We start from the raw sequence: 16,610 nt of genomic DNA, 5'->3' as shown, positions 1-16,610 counted from the left end.
GTGCAAGGAAGAGCCAGGAACATCACCAGCCCATGTTTGTGCAGCGAGGCCAGGTCCAGCCCCCACTCTGTGTACACTGGAGACATCAAGCCAGGTGGGAAAGAGCTGTGCCACTCAGGCCCTATCCCACAGCACATGGAGCTGTCCTGTCTCTCTCCAGCCCTCGTTTGTGTGCTCCCAGATTGGTTTTGGAGGTGCTGGGAAGCAGAGCATAAGCTGCTTTACACTGACAGGTTTGGGGTCTCTTGTAATTCCCAAGCATAGATCACTTCATTCTGCTTGCCACAGGGAGGTCTTTGTCTTTCCTTACATCTCTGAGCACAAATCCCCTCAGGCACACAAGAAGAGCAAAGGACTTTGGGATTCTGCCCTGCAGAAAAGGTGCCAGAGAGAGCTGGCAGGAGCTGGAACTGGAGCTGGGCTCTGTGTTTTGAGATGATGTGCAGTAGTGGGATGGGCTTTCCCTGGCACTCCACAGGCAGAGCCCTGCCAGTGCTTCTGCTTGGAGTGTGCTGGAGAAAAGCTCCTGGCAGTGGATATCACTGGAAGGCAGGCCCCAGGTGTAGATCCATCATCAGGCCCTTCTGCTGCTGGAGCTACAGGGGACAAGAGCTGCTGGTGGCCCAGGGTCCCCTTCTGATCCCAGCCCCAGATAAGAACCTGAGGGGTCTGATGCCTCCGTGGAGAATGGGTGTTTGTCAGAGGCCTCGCACCCACGGAGGAGGTGTCGAGGGCAGAGTGGTGTGAGTGCTGGGGCGGGCGGCGGGCAGGCCTGGTGTGTGTCTGCCGCTCTGCACTGCATGTTTGCATGGCTGCAGTGACTCGCTTCCATCCCACCTCTGTGAACTAATCGCTCTTTCTTCCTTTCTGTGTTTTTTCTCTATACTCTCTGTAGCTGCCTGAAAATGCTCAACTTGTGGTGAGTCCCTCTCTCCAGTCCACATGCAAGGGGGAGCGGACCAGACTAGACTGGAGTTGGCAAAACCAAACCCACCAAATGCTAAAAAGGCACAAAGTCAAAGCCAACCCAGAGCTGTTTTGATTTTAGGATCATTTGCAATATTGGGGAGGGCATGGGCTGTGTCTGACCAGCCACACTAGGCTGAGGGATTTGGCTGATCTCTGAATGAATGGATGCAAAATCAGATTTTAATCCTTTCCTATTTGGCTTTCCATCTCCCCCAAACGTTTATGTCCCTGAGCAGATGATGCCTGATGGAGTTGGGCAGAGTCGGGCCTAGGCTGGCTGAGCCTCTTGCAGGAATTCCTCACGCAGACGGTTACAAAAGGAAAACCCTGCACTGAGTATTGAGGAGAGGGGCCAGTTGCTTCCTTGGAAAGACTCCTCTTGGAGAAGCACAGGCCAGAGAGGATGGAAGGACAGGGAGTCCTCATTAGAGACAGAGCCCCTACTCAGAGAGGGTAGGTAGGAGGTGGCTCCTGTCCAGCCAGCTGAGGTGCAGGGGAGTGGGCTTCTCCAGGAAAGAAGGGGTGGAAAGGTTGGGATTACCACTGGTCCAAGCCCAGCTTGGGGCTCTATCAGAGTTTTGAAGCTACAGCTGTAGTGTCCCAGTCTCAGGCTGTCCCAAGAGGTGCCCCTTGGGGAAACCATGTACCCAGTAAGTGGAGGACCAAGCAGACACCCAGATGAGTTTGTAGGTTCCCGGGTGGGCTGATGGGTGGAAATTGCCACAGAGCAAGGGGACCACACCCGTGTGTGGCGAGGAATGTCCTTGTTGGATGGGAGACTGACTCTGCCCTGCTCTCCATAGGCATCGCCTTCAATACCTCTGGCATCTCTGGCTTCTCTGTATGTCGTAGTCTGGGGCTGTTCTCTTGGGCATCATCTGCATGCAGAGAGATCACGTTCTGTAATTGTCAGCCTGCCTTATCCTTTTATTTTGGTGTTTTGCCTCTGCCTGTCTGAACCCTTCCCAGGACTTCCTTTCCTGAACCCTTCCCTGGACCTCTGAGTAAGAGCCTAAAAAGACAGTCACAAGGAAAACCAGCCAGAAGTCAGTCAGCTTCCTTTGTTCGGTGCTCAAGGAGTCGAGTGCTGCTCAGCCCCTTCTTCCCTTACCCGCTGCATGCAGAACCATCACTCATGCATCCTCCATCCTCTCCCTGTGACCGTCCCCCTTACTCACCATCGCACAAGCCATGAAGGAAGGTGGCTAATGTGGGAGAGAAATACTGCAACAGGCTAAAGCAGGAGGTAGAGGCAGATGGTCTGGGACAACAGAATGCCAGAGCAGTCCTGGGGTGGGGGTTCCAGCCTGAGACAGGAGTGCTGAGGTGGCACACAAACACCTCAGGGCGGGTGGGCGGCAATGGAGGCATCACTTGACCTGCAGGGACAAGGGCTTTGCATTTCTCCTCATCCCACTGTGAAACTGGGCCTGTTTGGGAACCTAGAGGCAAATCATGGACATCAGTCCGTGCAGTGGGAGGGGTCCCTCCTCTTGGAGGGCTGTGGGAGCTCTCCATGTCACAGGGAGAGTTGTTTGTTCTTCCAAGCGGTCAATCTGTGCTGGCAGACTCAGATCATGGCAGGTTGTGCTCACCCATTGCTTTTGCATCCCAGAGTGAGGCTTGTGCACCCAAGGACAAGTACCTGGGTGAGAGTTCCTCCAGCTCTGAGAGGACAGGGGTGTAAAGCTGACATTCCATGAAGGACCAGTGAAAAATAGTTTGGAGAAGATGTTAGAGTGGTTTGGAATGTTTTTAGCCTACAACAGACGGTTGTAGGAAAAAACGGTCTTTGCATCCTCATGTTTGCCTGCCAGAGCTCAGGGAGCATTTGAACAACACTCTCAGGGACATGGTTGGATTCTTGGGGCTGTCCTGTGCAGAGCCAGGAGTTGGACTCGATGATCCTTGTGGGTCTCTTCCAACTCAGGATCTTCTAGACTCGGTGGTCTACTCTGATTGCTTATCCAGGCATCCCTTCCATCAGCCTGAAAGAGCAGTCTTCCAGCATCACCCAGGCTTCTCCAGGGATGGCTGTCCCAGCAGATGGAGAAAGACATGGCTTGGGAGAACTTGTACAGATACGCAGAGCATTCCTGACAGTGGGCTGAGGGTAGAAAAGTGTTCAACACCAAGGAATTCTGTAAGAAGCCAGGAGGAGTATAGGACAACTGCTCCCAGTGTATCCCACAGGGAACCCACCGCTCCTCACGGTTCACATGCGTTGGGTGTTCCTTTCCCTACCTCAGCCTCCACTCTCCATCCTTCTTGCTTCCCCTAATCCTGTGCACCACCCTCAAATCGGATGGGGGAAGAAGCAGGGGTTCTGCATCCCAGCACTGAGTGATTTACCCAAGGTGGAAGCTCTGGTTATCATGAAAGGTTCAGTAAAGAAGCCTGGTCCCTGAGCCGAGGTCTCTTTGGAACTTGTTTTTTTAGTGAACAGTGGTGAAAACCGTGTGTCTCGTGGTTGGGAAAAGCAGACAGAGCGCACTGTCCCAGCCCACTTCCTCTGGGGTGGGACAGAGGGAGTGGAGCACCTGGGTCCCATCGCTTTCCCAGATGGCTCCTTGTGTTCCAGTGGAGCCTGGGAGGGAGAAGCCCGGCTGGCACTCTGGGGCCTGGCAGTGGGACACCCCAGCTAGCTGTGGCTGGTCTCCCAGTCTGGGCTGGTGGTGTCATCCAACCACCAGCACCTGCCCCCTGTCCCGGCAGTGTGGTGGGGCCCGGGCCAGGCGGGCAGAGGTGCTGTTGCATGAGGATGAGTGGGGGGATGGCAGGGACATCATGGGGATATTGCGGGGACAAGGCAGGCTGCTGGGCGCAGGGCTGACTCTCCCTCCTTGTCCTTTGTGCCCCAGGTGCTGCTGCTTCTTTAAGAGGAAACGGAAGAAGACGGCTCAGCGTCACAAGTGACCGGTGCCTCCTGGGCCTTGCAGGAACCACCACGCCTGCAGCTCCTGCCCTGTCTCACTGGAAGGGGCTTCTCTTTAGGAGGGAGGAGGAGGAGGAGGCATAGGAGGAAGAGAGAAAAATGAAAACAAAAAAAAAAAAAAAACAAACCCAAGTGACATTTTAAACCAAAAAGAGAAGAAAACGTTTCAAAACAAACCACTCTGGGGTGGATCTGCTGAATGGTCTCCCTCATTCACTCCAAGCCTGAAGCTCCTTTTGGGACCAGGACTGTGGCTGGCTCAGGTCTTGGTCGCCCTGGGAGGGGGGCTGGCTGGCTGACCCTCCTTCCTGTTGTTTACGGCGAAGGCATCGTTGACGCAAACCTGAGGACTGTGCTTAGTTCCTGCTCACTTTCCTCCCCTCCCTCCCCTGCACTCTGCTCCTCAGTTCTCCTCCCTCCTTAATTAAGTGAAGAAATTCCATAGGCTCGATTGGCTGTGGAGAGGGCAGGAGGATGCGGAGCAGGCAGGAGAGTTGCTAGGAGAAGGGCCTGACTGCTGCAGCAGGAAGAGACAGGTTCTCTCTGTGGCTCCTTGGGAACAGTTACACTGTAATGTGCAAGCTGTGAGAAATTTGCAATCTACTGTTCCAGTTAGGGGTTTTTTTCCAGCTCCCTTGACACCTCCCTCCTCTGACAGTAACAGAGCAGTGTGGATTGTTTTAAAGAAGCTGACGTCGTTGCACTTTTTATTATTTTTAGCATTTACAGATGCACATTGTATCTGTGGATCTCTGCGTGGCCACGCCAGCACAGGCAGACATCCAGCGGGGAGGATGGTGGGGTGCATGGAAATGCCCTTGAGTGGGGATGTCCACAACCCTCGTGCCAGTCTGGGGCTCCTGACGCCCACCTTGGGCCACACGCTGAGGAAAGCATACTTGAATTTCCAATCACCCTTCCTAGCTGCCAGTGAATGTCCTTTCCATGGTTTCTTACACCGTGCCTGACCCAGCTGGCTGGGAGACGCGAGGCTGATGCCCAGCGTGGGCCGGAGGGAGCGGCATGGGCTTTGCCAAGCTGGAGAAACTCGTGCTGGTTTAAGAGGTAGATCAGGATTGAGGTTCCTGAGAAACAGCGATTTCCTGAAGCGTGGGTGTTTCTCAGTGTGGGTAGCCAGGCAGCCTTCCCAAATCCCTCCTTGGGGTGGTTGGGAACCTTCTGCAAGAACACATTAGTGGGAGCAAAGCATCCCCAGCAGGGGAGAGGATACTTCATGCCTTAACACTGACTGCATCTCCTGATGGTCAGATAGGTTTGACTGGAATCGCCTTCACCTCCTCTCTGTGAGCATGGGGCAGGTGCAAGTTTGCCCGCACCTTCCCACTGCCGGAGCAGCCACGGTTCTCCTTCACCACTTTGAGCCAAACCAATAGCAAGGAAAGGGCTTGGGGTGCTTTGCACACTCAGAAAAACAGTGAAATCTTGCATCCAACTGCAGCATTTCCCAAATTGGAGGAGATGAGGCTGTCAGAGGTTACTGGAGAGGTGGCAAGGCTGTGGGTGAACTCGAGCAGCTTTGGGGAGGTTGTAAGTAGGTTCGTTCGACTTTGTCTTTCCGTGTGTGACACCAGATCAGGCTGGAATGGTTCGCTTGCTGTAGACTTGGACCTGGCCTACCCCAAAATCCTGGAGAGCATGAAGGGAGGAAAGGGAGAGACTAGATCTCATTATCGTTTATTCAGTTTTAATGCTAATCTGCATTGCTTGGAGTTCACAGAGCAACATTGCCAGGAGGTTCAGTTTCCCTGGCTGGGTAGGAGCAGGCTTAGAGGGCAGGAGATCAGCCTGGGCAGTGAGCTCGGGGCTTACTCCTCATGCATTCCTGAGTCAGGCAGACACTGGTGTGGTGCCAGGGTGGAAAAGCCTCCCTCCTGGCCGGGATCCCCGCAGGGCATCTCTCCTCCATTCTCTGCTGTGTTCTCTCCATGCCTTATCCTAGTGAGCGCCATGGAGGCGCAGAGCCCTCGGCTCAGACAAGCACCTCCTTCCCCCTTAGCAAAGCGCTTTCCTCCAGCTGGGCCATGGGCCAGGGTGGGAGCAGGGCAGGAAGGGCACCATTCACCTCCCACAGGCACATGCCAGGTGTGCAGCCCTGTCCCCTCCTGCCACAGGGAGGACACAGCCATGGGCACATCCACCTTTCTCTTTCCAAACTCGTCCGCTGCCAGTGGCTCCCAGCAGCTGCATCTCTGGCATAGGCATTCCTCTCTCTGCTGTAGGAAACCATGGTTTGGCGTCTTGGGAGGGGGGGTCCAGGGGCACAGGCGCTCCCCAGGGAGCTGCCCTGCCCACTGCTGATGGAGCTGGGCCCTGAGACACTTCCATTGCTGCCCTCCCAAGCCCCACTAAGTGCCTGTCACCAGAACTCGATTCCTTCTGCATCTCCTGCCGTGTTTGGTCATTCCTCGCTGCCTCCACTCAAGGAGCAGCTTGTAGTTGCAGCATATGTAAGTGTTTGCAGGGTGAGGGAGGGCGGGGAGGGAAAGGGGCCATCTCAACAGGTTTTGTTCCTAAATGTTTTTGGTTTCTTTTTTTTCGTTGTTTTTTGGGGGGTTTTTGTTTTTGTTTTTTTTTTAAGTGAATGTATTTGATCGTTTAGAAACTTTCCTGACCTTGTTTTTAAGTGGGTTGGTTTGAAAGCTGTTTCATGGTGACCCACTACAGCTTCTCTCTGGAGATACGGTGTTCTTTTAATCCTACAGTGATGTGTTTGGAGGGGAGGACTGTCCCCCCACGGCATGCTGGTAACGCTCACTTGTACCAAGCCCTCTTGCACTATAGTCGTACGTTGGACTCTTCAGAAAAAGGGCAAAGATGCGGGGTGGCTTTTTAACAAAGAAATTTTTTTAAAAAAGAAAATAAAGCAGGTTACCAGCAAGTCCTGTGCTTGAGGAAACCGCTGTCCCCAGGGAGCTCGGAAGTGACAAGGAGATGCAGCCAGACTGAGCCAGCCATGCTGTAGTAGGATGTAGGGCATTAACCTGGGCAATCTCTCCTCTCCTTGCCGGGAGCGGTCGGCAGCCAGGAGACCCCAGGCAAGGGGAGGGCTCTTGGGGGCTCCCGGCGCAGGTGTCTCTGACGCGGCTCTCGGCCCACCAACGTTGCGATGCAGTCTTCTGAGGTATCAAGTGAGATGATTTTTTTTTTTCAATAAAACATTGCACTGCTGCATTGTTCTCCATGAATAGAAGTATTTATTACCTCAGCCTGACCATGGCACTTGTGTTTTGTCTTCCTTTGGCTCTACTGGGCACTTGTCACCCGCTGCTCCCCTTGGAGGGGACAACGCATGGGTGGGACCTTGTGGGACCCTCCCAACACTCCGTGCTTTACAGCCATGGTGGCTCAGCCCTATGGCGCTCGGCCAAGGCATGGTGGCCCCGATTTCCCTTCTCCCTGGGTCTCGCATTCCTACTTTAGCTGTCCTGGAATGCAGGATGCCTTGTCCTGAGGCAGCCCTTGAGAAGGGGCCCGGGTTCGGCCCTCCCGAGGCTGCTGCATCCCCGTCTGCCCCCCACAAACACCCGCGGTAGAAAAGCGGAGGGGGGAAAAGCAACACAAAAAAACGCTCTAAAGACCTCATGTAGCAAAAGGGAGGAAAACGCCGAAAACAAATACAGAAAAGGTTAAAAAGGCACAAAGCGCTTGTGGCTCCCACCTCCGGCCCCGGAGCCCGCGGAGCTCCGCGGAGAGGGCCGCTGATGCAGGGCCGGGCCCAGCGGAGCCGCCGGCTGCGTTGAAAAGCCCGCGCAGAGACCGGGAGGGAATGGATTGGAACTGTCAGCTCTGGGGAGGAGCTGGGAGCAGGAAATGTGCTCCGGTCCCTGCCGTCTACAGAGCTGGCGCGTTCCCCATGGAGCTGTGAACCGACCGGGGCTCGGGGCTTTCCGGAGGATAAAACACCCGCGCGGAGCCGCCGCGGCCACCGCCCGGCCCCGCGGCTTCCCAGGGAGCGGGAGCGGCCACCGCACATTGCCGCCTGGGGACACCGTGTCCCGCCGGAACCGTTTTACACAGGAGCAGGCAAACAGATCCCGTCTCCTCTTTGTTCGCCGTGTGGCCGCGTCTTCACATGGCTTAGATTGGAAGCAGTTTCAAAGTGGTTATAACATTTTTAATAGTCTTTTCAGCATGAAAAGCGGAATTAAAAGGTAACTTTTCCATCGTTCGTGGGTAGAGGGAACAGAAACGGACCTGCAGACACAGGAGGTACTGACCGAGAGGTCGCTGGAGCCCGGGGGGGGCGGTTGTCGCAGCAGCTGCGGTCCTATCAGCAGACTGTAATTTTTAAAACGAATTTCTAATAAAATGCCATGTTGGTAACGATTTTGTGGCTACCCTATCTTCCCCTACGGCCGCTGCCCACAAAATCTGCCCCAGCTCGTCCCACCTTTCGATACAAAAGGCATTTTGTACATCTACTCTCACGTTGTTTTCTACGCCAGAGCAATAAAGTTCGCTGTTTCCCTTTATCCTGTTTTATCCCGTTTGCGCAATACAAGTGCCCACACACGTATTTTCGCTTCTTCATCAGCTGAAATTCGTGACCTGAGATTTCGCGTTTTTTACCCTTTTTTTAAACTCTCCGTCTGGACGTTACCCCGCCGCCCTCCGTGCGTACTTTCGCGCGTGTGATGCTCCGCGGCGCGAATCTTCCACAGCGTATTTTTCACGACTTTTAGGTCGCTGTCTCCCCGGCTTAAGGCCGTAGCTCTCCCACGATGCTCGATCGCATCTCTACGGCACGCTTCGTCTTATCTGCACGTCGTATTTCCACGGTTCTTCAGACCGTTCCCTCCCCCGGTCTCCTCTAATGCGATGTGTTTCCCGGCTCTCGGCCGTTCCCCATTGCTCAAGGCCGTGCTCCCCCACGGTTCGAGATCGTGGCTCCCACATCTCCGGGTCTTGACCGGACACTCACCACCGTTCTTGGGAATGCTGTCTCCCCACGTCTCAGTGGACGCAATGGGAGAGGGGTACTCGGATATGCCCCCCCCGCCCCGGCAAGGCTGTGGGATAAAAACTGAAGGAATGAGTGAGAGAAGCCCTAATTCCTCTTAAGTACCAGGAGAGGCCAGGCTAGAAGCACACGGGATTGTCTGTGGTGTTGCAGATGCCTGTGTTCAGCTTAGCACCGTCACTGAAGGTGTGTCACTGCCCATGCCAGGGGTTAGACTTAAAAAGATGCCTTCGAACCCAAACCAGTCTGTGATTGCAAATCCTGGAGTTAGTTGAACATGTGGGAATTAGGTTTTCATCAGGTCTGGGTCAGTGTCAATCCCCAAAACAATAAATCTCAAAGGTGGAGACGCAGGTTTCAAGGCTCAGGGAGGGAACCTTTGAGGTTCATCTCCTTGTCAGAGCGCTCGTGTCCCCAGACAACTTTTTGTGAACGGGAAATGAAAGCTCGTGCTAAAAATGGTACATTTAAAGCTGGGAATTAGGGGAGAAAATGTCATACGAGATATGACAGTGTGGAGCAGATTCCAAGCGCAGGAACACTTTGATTCAGGTGCGGGTGTCTGACTGGGTGCAGTGCCAGCTGCTCTCAAAGATGGTTTGGCTCTCGGCTGGCATCTCTTCAATGGGACCGCTCAGACTGACGGGCAGCCATTTAGCTCGCCGGGGACTCGGCTCGTCCTCCCGCCGCGGCCGCGGGCACCGAGCGGTCACCGGCTTCAGGCACGCGGTGCCCCCTTGCCCCGGGGGCCGCGGCTGCTGGCACCGGGAGCGCACCGGGAGCGCACCGGGAGCGCACCGGGCCCGGAGGACAAAGCGGGGACGCGCCAGGGCACACCGGAGACACGCCGGAACAGCAACCCTGCCTGGCCTCGGCGCCCCGCCCCCCGGCCGTGCCCATTGGCCGCGGCCACCCTCGGTACCGCCCCTCTGCCTCCTCTTCCTCCTCAGTGACCAATCATCGCGGCGTTCCGCTTCTGATTGACAGCGCCGCGGCCGCCCAGCGAGGGGCAACGTGGCACACGCCCGCGTCCCGCCCGGCCGGAAGGCGCTACCTTTCCCCCCCTGTGGCCGCGGTTGGTCGCGCCCAGGCGGGCGGATCGGGCGGGCGCGCGGCGCGGGCGGTACCAAGGCGCGGTGCGGGCGGGGGTGCGCGGCGGGCGTGGCCGGATGCCGGCGGCGCGGCGGGCGCTGTGGCCGGGCTGCGAGCGGCGCAGGATGAAGGTGCTGGTGGCGGCGGCGGCGCTGGGCGCGGCCCTCCTGCTCCTGCTGCCCGCGGCCTCCCGCGCCGACGAGCGCAAGAAGGGACCCAAGGTCACCGCTAAGGTCGGGCGGGGGGGGCCGAGGCGGGGCCGGCGGGGGCGGATTGGGAAAGACTCCGTGCGGAGGGAGCCCGCAGGGGGCTGGGGAGACCCGGGGAGGGGGAAGGTGGGGTCAGGGGCCCTGGATGGTCTGGAGGAGTCTGGGATTGACGGGGCCCGGACGGGGAGGGTGGGGCAAGGCCGTGAGGGAAGGAGGGTGCAGCGCGGGGGGGTCAGGGGCGCCTGGAACGGGGGAGAAGAGCTGGGGACAGCTTGGCCCGACTCTGAGAAAGCTGGCGGGGGGCCCGGGCTGAAGGCCTGGGTTGGGTGGGGATCCAGCTGCGGTGAGTGGTGAGGCTGCTAGAGGAGACGCAGCCACGAGAGTGGGGCACCAACCAACCTCACCTGGTCAGGTTTTGGGCCTGGCTGGACTTGGGGAGTTGGATTTTGGGGGGTGGGTTGGCCAGGCAAGGTGAGTCAGGCTCCCCTGATCCCCCCTAACCATCCTCCACCCCCCCACCCAAGGTGTACTTCGACCTGCGGATCGGTGAGGAGGATGTGGGCCGTGTTGTCATTGGACTCTTCGGCAAGACAGTGCCCAAGACAGTGGACAACTTCATGGCCTTGGCCACCGGAGAGGTGAGGTGCCTGTGGTGCTCCGGGCCTCACCTGCCCCTGCTCAGGTCCTGCTTGGTGCCCTGGGGCAGCGCTGGGGCCAGGGGGCTCTGGTCTGTCCCTTCGCCTCACTCCATGTTCTCCCTCCACACCCCCAGAAAGGATTTGGCTTCAAGGGCAGCAAGTTCCATCGTGTGATCAAGGACTTCATGATCCAGGGAGGAGACTTCACCCGCGGCGATGGCACTGGAGGTAACGTGGCAGATCCGAGCCACTGTCTTGGAGTGAGACACCGGCCGCAATTCCAACCACTGCAGGGCTGTCCCTGGGACCAGTGTAGAGCTGGAGCTTGGTGGAAACACGTGGGCATGGAGCTCACAAAGATGTGGCCTCGGAGAAGTGCTGGGGTAACTGAGGTGCTGGGAGCCTCCTGCTCCAGTCCCTTGGCATGACACCCCTGCCCAGCTCCTGGGGTACTTCCAGCTGCCTGCAGCAGCCCATGTCTCATGTCTCCCTGTGGCATCAGTGCTAGTCCCTGCTCTGAACTTGCTCATTCCCCCAGCCAGCTTGTGTTGGATCTACCACCACCCCTTCCCCAACATATTCCATGAGACCACTGCAGCCTTTTTGTCCCCACCTTTAGGAAAAAGCATCTACGGGGACCGTTTCCCTGACGAGAACTTCAAGCTGAAGCACTACGGACCAGGCTGGGTGAGCATGGCCAACGCTGGCAAGGACACCAACGGCTCCCAGTTCTTCATCACCACCGTGAAGACGCCGTGGCTGGATGGGAAGCACGTGGTGTTTGGCAAAGTGCTGGAGGGCATGGTGAGGGATGGGAGAGGGAGAGGGGTCGGTGCTCCGGGGAGAGCGGGCCCGGGCAGGGCTTGGCCAAGCTGGCTCTGTCCGTGTGTCCCACTGTCACACTCTGCTCCACCCAGGACGTGGTACGGAAGGTGGAGAACACAAAGACAGACAGCCGGGACAAGCCCCTCAAGGACGTCACCATCACCGACTGTGGCACCATTGAGGTGGAGAAGCCGTTTGCCATCGCCAAAGAGTGACGGGACCAGGCCCTGCCAGGCTGTGAGGAGCTGTGGGACGGGGGCTTCCCCTGCCCTGGGGCCGCTGGGTCCTGCTGCGTCCCAGTGCCCCTTTCCCTGCTGCCTCTCAGCCAGTGGGATGGGGCACAGGCTGCTCTTCCATCACTTTTGTAAGGAGCACATGCACCAATAAATGTGACCAATGTGTTTTTTAAAGAGCTGCCTCTCTCCTGCCTTCGGAGGGGTGCAGAGCACTTTGCATCCCTCAACCAGATGCACCCCTCGACCTTCCAGCCCCCCTTCCAGCCTTCCTTCTTCCACATCCAGCTGGGAGCGGTGCCACAGTTGGCCCTGGGTTTGCTTTGCAGAATTCCACAGCACAGCACTTTGCCAGTCAGTCCAGTCCAGGAGATTTATTGCACCAAAGCCTGGATGCAGAGAGGTTTTCCAGCAACATTCAGCATCCAAATGCTCGTACTGCAAGCCCAAGACAGCAGGGGGGAAGGCAAAGCTCCTGCTCTGCCAACAAAGGCACTTAGCATGGTAGTGGGAGAGCAGTTCCCAACATTCCTTTGGCTTCTCCCCCTGGCCCCTTGGGTTTGGTTCTCCCACCCAGCAGGGAGGAGTGAGTTTCACCACAAGGATTCTTCCCTCACCACTGCATCCCTGGGTGCTGAGTGGGTGTCTGGGAACTCATCATTCCAGAGGCTCGGGGTGCTGCCTGGCCAGGGACACAGCTCAGGGGGAGGTAGAGGCCCTGCAGGACTCCGCTGAGGATGGTGTTGGGGAGCAAGTCTGTGAGGAAACGGGAGTGCTGTAATAGCCTGTTCCCTCCTGGGCCCCATTAAAGGGGAAACACCTTTGTAGGGCCCAGAAGACCATTTTGGAGGTTTTGGAGACCTGCTCCATGGCCCTGCTCCTTACCGGTGCTGTGTGGCCGCACATAGGGATCCGAGCAGAAACCGACTGTGGGGCGCTGGGAGGGCAGGAGTCTGGTGCTGCTGTGGAAGAGGGGACATCAGCCCTCAGCCTGTCCCCACTATCCCCCACTCCCTCGGGGTGCCAAACGCAGGGCAGGGTGACAACCCTGGTGCCGGCAGAACTCATCTACTCACGGGGGGCTGCTGGCCTTGGGGTTCTGCTGGCACTGCCGCACCTTCAGGAAGTCCAGGACGTCCTGGGGCAGCTCCTCGTTGTGGTACAGCACACCCTGCAATGCTCCAGGGAGGTCAGCACCCCAAAACCCCATCCCAAACCCATGTATTCTTCACCCCTAAAAACCCACCCTGACCCTGCCGTACACTCCCCACCTGCAGGTAGACCTCCAGGGCCTGCCGGCGCTGCTCCAGCACTTTGGGCATCCAGTTGGGGACATGGCGCAGGGGGAAGTCGGGGACCTTGCAGGTCTTTTTGATCTGAGGAAGAGTGCGGGGCTATCAGGGCAGGCCGCAGAGGATGAGGCCAGGCCTCCTGTGTCCCCTCCCTGCAGAGCTGGGGGATCTTACCCGCTTGTGCAGTGCCTGGAACTCACTGTAGCGCTTGGTCACCGTGTGCCGCCGGCCATTGCACAGCACCTCCACCCGGAACACCTGTGATGGGGACAGACATCGTGTCCTCATCAGTCCCAGCATCACCATCTTTGTTCTATCTTCATCGCCCTCACCATCCTCATCAGCTCCAGCATTATCAGCTTCACCATCCTCAGTCCTCACCATCCTCACCATCTTCATCCTCATCACACTCATCAGCCTCACCATCGTCATCAGCCTCCCAGAGGAGGTAGGAACCCCTAACTCACACACCTGGGGAGGGCACTTGGGACACTCCACCCCCACTTCTCTAGGACAGGCAGAGACTCCCAACACGCCCACGGCCAATGGGGGCACCATGGGACCAGGCAGGACCCCCAAAAGCAGACGGGACACAATTCTCCCCTCCTGAGGGGAACACAGGAAGGTGTGGAATCCCAACACAGACAGTTGGGACTCTGGGGCTGACAGGGACACCAGGAAGGGGCACATGGGCACCTCAAACCACTGGGACAGAGGAAGACAACCCATCTTTCCCCAAGGCAGGTGAGGCCCCCTACCTAGGAATAGTCATCGATCTCCACCCTCCTGGGGAATGCAGGAGAGCCCCTTCTTTCCCCACATGGCCAGAGGAAACCTTCAGACCAGGGGTCCCCCCACTCCACTCCCCAGGGCCAATGGGGATCCCCCAGGTCAGGGACAGCCCCTGTGTTCAAGGGTGGGCCCCTGAGGACAGACAGGCACCTCCATCCCACAGTGCCACAGGAGACTCCTCAGGTCAAGGCAGAAGGGCAGAGGACCCACCTCAGAAAGGAACCCTGTGGGGACCTTTTCCCAGCACCCCTGGGCCAGGGACTCCCATGCCTTCCCCTTCAAGGGCTTTGTGTCCCCCTTCCCAGAAAGAGATCCATGAGGACAGCTCAGGACCTCTCCTCCTCAGGGCAGATTGTCCCATCTGCCCCTCTCTCCCCCTGCCTCCGCACTTGCCTGGATAGTTGGGACCCTGGGGAGGAGGTGAGGGCTGCTGGAATCTCCCAAGCACTTGGAGGATGTGCAGACACCCTGGTGGGCACGTTAAGACCCCCTCACCCTCCACCACCCAGGGCAAGCAGGCACCATCACACCCAGGGCAGAGAGGGCACCCAGAGAGACAGGGACCCCACCAATGGGGCCAGGGGGCACCCTTGCCACTGTAGGTGTAAAGAGTGCTCTGACAGGGACCCCTCAGGGGCACTTGGATCCTGCACTCCTGGGGGAAGGACACATCCCCATCCTGGGTGCACAGGAATATGACAAGGACTCCCTGGGAAGAGAGGAGACACCCTTGCCAGTGGTGCCCCTTCCAGGGGCAGAGGGTCACTGTTCCTCCCTCTCACCCCAGCAGGGATCCTCTGGATGCAGGTAGAGACAGCCACTGCTGGGCATTTGGGATCACCAAGGGGGGGAACTTGGGGACATCCCACCCCCAGGGCAGCTGTGGGACACACATCCCTGGGGCAGATGGGGGTACCCAGGGATAGACAGGGACCCCATAACCCTCCGGGGTCAGAGGGGATTCCTAGAGGAACATCCCCAATACCAAGGACAGAGAGTGACCTCTGGGCTACCCCTGGGACAAGTGGGGCTCCCCAGGGGTACCCTTGGGGACCCTTAGTCCCTGACGCACATGGAGATACCCTCCCAGGAAGGTGGGGACCCCGTGGGAGCAACAAGATCCCCAGAACAGGACCCCAGGGCAGGCAGGAAGAGCCTCCAACCCCTGAGGCAAGTGGAGCCACCCCTGGGACGTGGGGACCCCTTGGGGACAAGGCAGGACCCAGGGCGAGAGGAAACCTGCAGGACAGACACACTCCTGATTTCAAGGACAGAAGGTGCCCCTGGCAGGGACTCACGGCTGGCAGAGACCCCTGGGGCAGGTGGGGACCACCCAGGGATACTTGGGGACCTCCAACCCGTGAGGCGGGGACACTTCAGGGTCACTGGAGGGAACAAGGGGACCTCCAGTCCCAGAGCAGGTAGGGCACCCCGGGGAAGTAAGGGAACCCCCAACCATGGGGGCCACAGGGACCTTTCCCCCTTTCAAAGGTAGAGGGTCTGTGCTTCCACCGGCTGGGACAGGCAGAGGCCTCCGCCCCCATGGCCCTCCCCCAGGCCAAAATAATCTCACCTTGCCCATGTCCCCCATCCTCTCCTCCAGGGGCAATGGGTGCCCATCGGCAGCGACCCCTGTGGGGACCTCCGCCTGCAACCCCCAGCAGAGGAACTCCCTGTGTCTGTCAGGGACTCTCCCAAGGGTGTCTGGGGTCCTCCAGGGCCAGGGCCAGGATCACCGCCACCCCGGAGGCAGAGAACAGTACTCGGGGACGAACAGGACACGGGGGCGGTGGGACACGCAGAGCCCTCCAGCCCCTGGGTCAGGGTGGGAGCACCGCCGGGCAGGGAGAGATCCCCGGGGAGCGGCAGAAACCTCCAAACGCCGCAGGCAGCAGGGACACGGGCACGCAGAATCCCGCACACCCGGGACCAGAGGGCACCCCCGCACCACAGACACCCCCTTGCAAAGGCAGAGGGTCTGTCTGTCACCGGCAGGGACTCCCTAGGGACAGGCCACGACTCCCAGGGCACGTGGGAGAGCCCTGGGGCAGAGGGAGACAATCCCCCCCGCGAGCATGGGGTGACTCCCCCGTCAGAACCTGGGGGGCTCCAGTCCTAGGGCAGCTGGGACTCCCAGACCAGGCACCCCTGGGGAAAGGCAGAGACCTGCACACCCGGGCGGGCTGGGGGACTCTTGGCGACAACCGGCGACCTCCAGTCCCCGGGGCAGAAGGAGACACCCTCATCCACCCTTCCCCGCAGGCAGCCGAACCCCCACCCCCGCGGCGGGGAGAGCCCCGAGCCCGCACCGCCCCGTCCCTCACCGTGTGTGCCCGGTCGGGGCTGCGCGCAGCCGGCGGGGGCTCCGCCGCGGGGATGGAGACGGCGATGATCATGGCCCGGGGCACGGCGGGGCTGCGGGCGGGACGGGCCGGGCCCGGGCAGGGACCGCCCCGGGCGCCCATGGCGGGGACGGTCCCCGAACACGCCGGGCACGATCCTGGGGCCCCAGGCCAGCACAGGGGGAGGGAGCGGCGGAGACGCCGCAGGGACCCGGTTTACAAGGATTAGGGGAAAGGAAAGAGGGAAGTCAGCCCACGTTGCCTTTTCTCTTTTTAACGCAGAAAGGGTATCGGTTTTGATA

General features: G+C 58.7%; 3 protein-coding genes across 6 annotated transcripts in view; 2 read left to right on the top strand and 1 right to left on the bottom strand.

Moving 5' to 3' along the window:
• Positions 1 to 7,094, top strand: part of CSNK1G1 (casein kinase 1 gamma 1) — a 102,983-nt gene extending 95,889 nt beyond the window's left edge. For 2 of the 3 annotated variants that reach the window (XM_066196677.1, XM_066196676.1), the window contains 2 exons: positions 896 to 919; positions 3,831 to 7,094. In XM_066196677.1, the coding sequence (XP_066052774.1) occupies positions 896 to 919; positions 3,831 to 3,885 (79 nt within the window). In that variant the 3' untranslated portion in view covers positions 3,886 to 7,094. The remainder of the gene's footprint in view (positions 1 to 895; positions 920 to 3,830) is intronic. The other variant, XM_066196678.1, reaches the window with a different exon arrangement.
• A 2,933-nt stretch (positions 7,095 to 10,027) lies between these two features.
• PPIB (peptidylprolyl isomerase B) lies at positions 10,028 to 12,059 on the top strand. The gene is made up of 5 exons (XM_066196680.1): positions 10,028 to 10,210; positions 10,711 to 10,824; positions 10,959 to 11,052; positions 11,444 to 11,628; positions 11,742 to 12,059. Exons 1-5 carry the CDS (start codon positions 10,055 to 10,057, stop codon positions 11,862 to 11,864), a joined length of 672 nt encoding a protein of 223 aa, XP_066052777.1. The 5' UTR covers positions 10,028 to 10,054; the 3' UTR covers positions 11,865 to 12,059.
• Positions 12,060 to 12,229: 170 nt separating this feature from the next.
• SNX22 (sorting nexin 22) lies at positions 12,230 to 16,565 on the bottom strand. Of its 2 annotated transcripts, none has more exons than XM_066196681.1 (6): positions 16,291 to 16,565; positions 13,349 to 13,432; positions 13,154 to 13,258; positions 12,959 to 13,053; positions 12,768 to 12,844; positions 12,230 to 12,638 (listed from the first exon to the last, which is right to left on the bottom strand). In XM_066196681.1, the coding sequence occupies exons 1-6, from the start codon at positions 16,429 to 16,431 to the stop codon at positions 12,496 to 12,498; spliced, it is 645 nt and encodes a 214-aa protein (XP_066052778.1). In that variant the 5' UTR covers positions 16,432 to 16,565; the 3' UTR covers positions 12,230 to 12,495. The 2 variants fall into 2 exon arrangements, with proteins under 2 accessions (XP_066052778.1, XP_066052779.1); XM_066196682.1 differs by having other exon boundaries at positions 12,768 to 12,841.
• Between the last annotated feature and the right edge of the window lie 45 nt (positions 16,566 to 16,610).

This window comes from Chamaea fasciata, unplaced genomic scaffold (genome assembly GCF_029207755.1).
Source record: "Chamaea fasciata isolate MVZ Bird 193981 ecotype frontalis unplaced genomic scaffold, bChaFas1.0.hap1 SCAF_14, whole genome shotgun sequence".
In the NCBI taxonomy this organism is placed as follows: domain Eukaryota; kingdom Metazoa; phylum Chordata; class Aves; order Passeriformes; family Sylviidae; genus Chamaea; species Chamaea fasciata.
Note: the sequence above shows the minus strand (reverse complement) of the source record. Positions and strands in the feature narration are given on the sequence as shown.

Excerpts from the sequence above, each read along its gene's own strand:
- PPIB (XM_066196680.1), top strand. The coding sequence starts at position 10,055 with ATGCCGGCGGCGCGGCGGGCGCTGTGGCCGGGCTGCGAGCGGCGCAGG. Across the intron at positions 11,053-11,443 it reads CCGCGGCGATGGCACTGGAG|GAAAAAGCATCTACGGGGAC; the intron begins GTAACGTGGCAG and ends CCCCACCTTTAG. Across the intron at positions 11,629-11,741 it reads GCAAAGTGCTGGAGGGCATG|GACGTGGTACGGAAGGTGGA; the intron begins GTGAGGGATGGG and ends TGCTCCACCCAG.
- SNX22 (XM_066196681.1), bottom strand. The coding sequence starts at position 16,431 with ATGGGCGCCCGGGGCGGTCCCTGCCCGGGCCCGGCCCGTCCCGCCCGC. Across the intron at positions 13,259-13,348 it reads TCCAGGCACTGCACAAGCGG|ATCAAAAAGACCTGCAAGGT; the intron begins GTAAGATCCCCC and ends ACTCTTCCTCAG. Across the intron at positions 13,054-13,153 it reads CCCTGGAGGTCTACCTGCAG|GGTGTGCTGTACCACAACGA; the intron begins GTGGGGAGTGTA and ends GGAGCATTGCAG.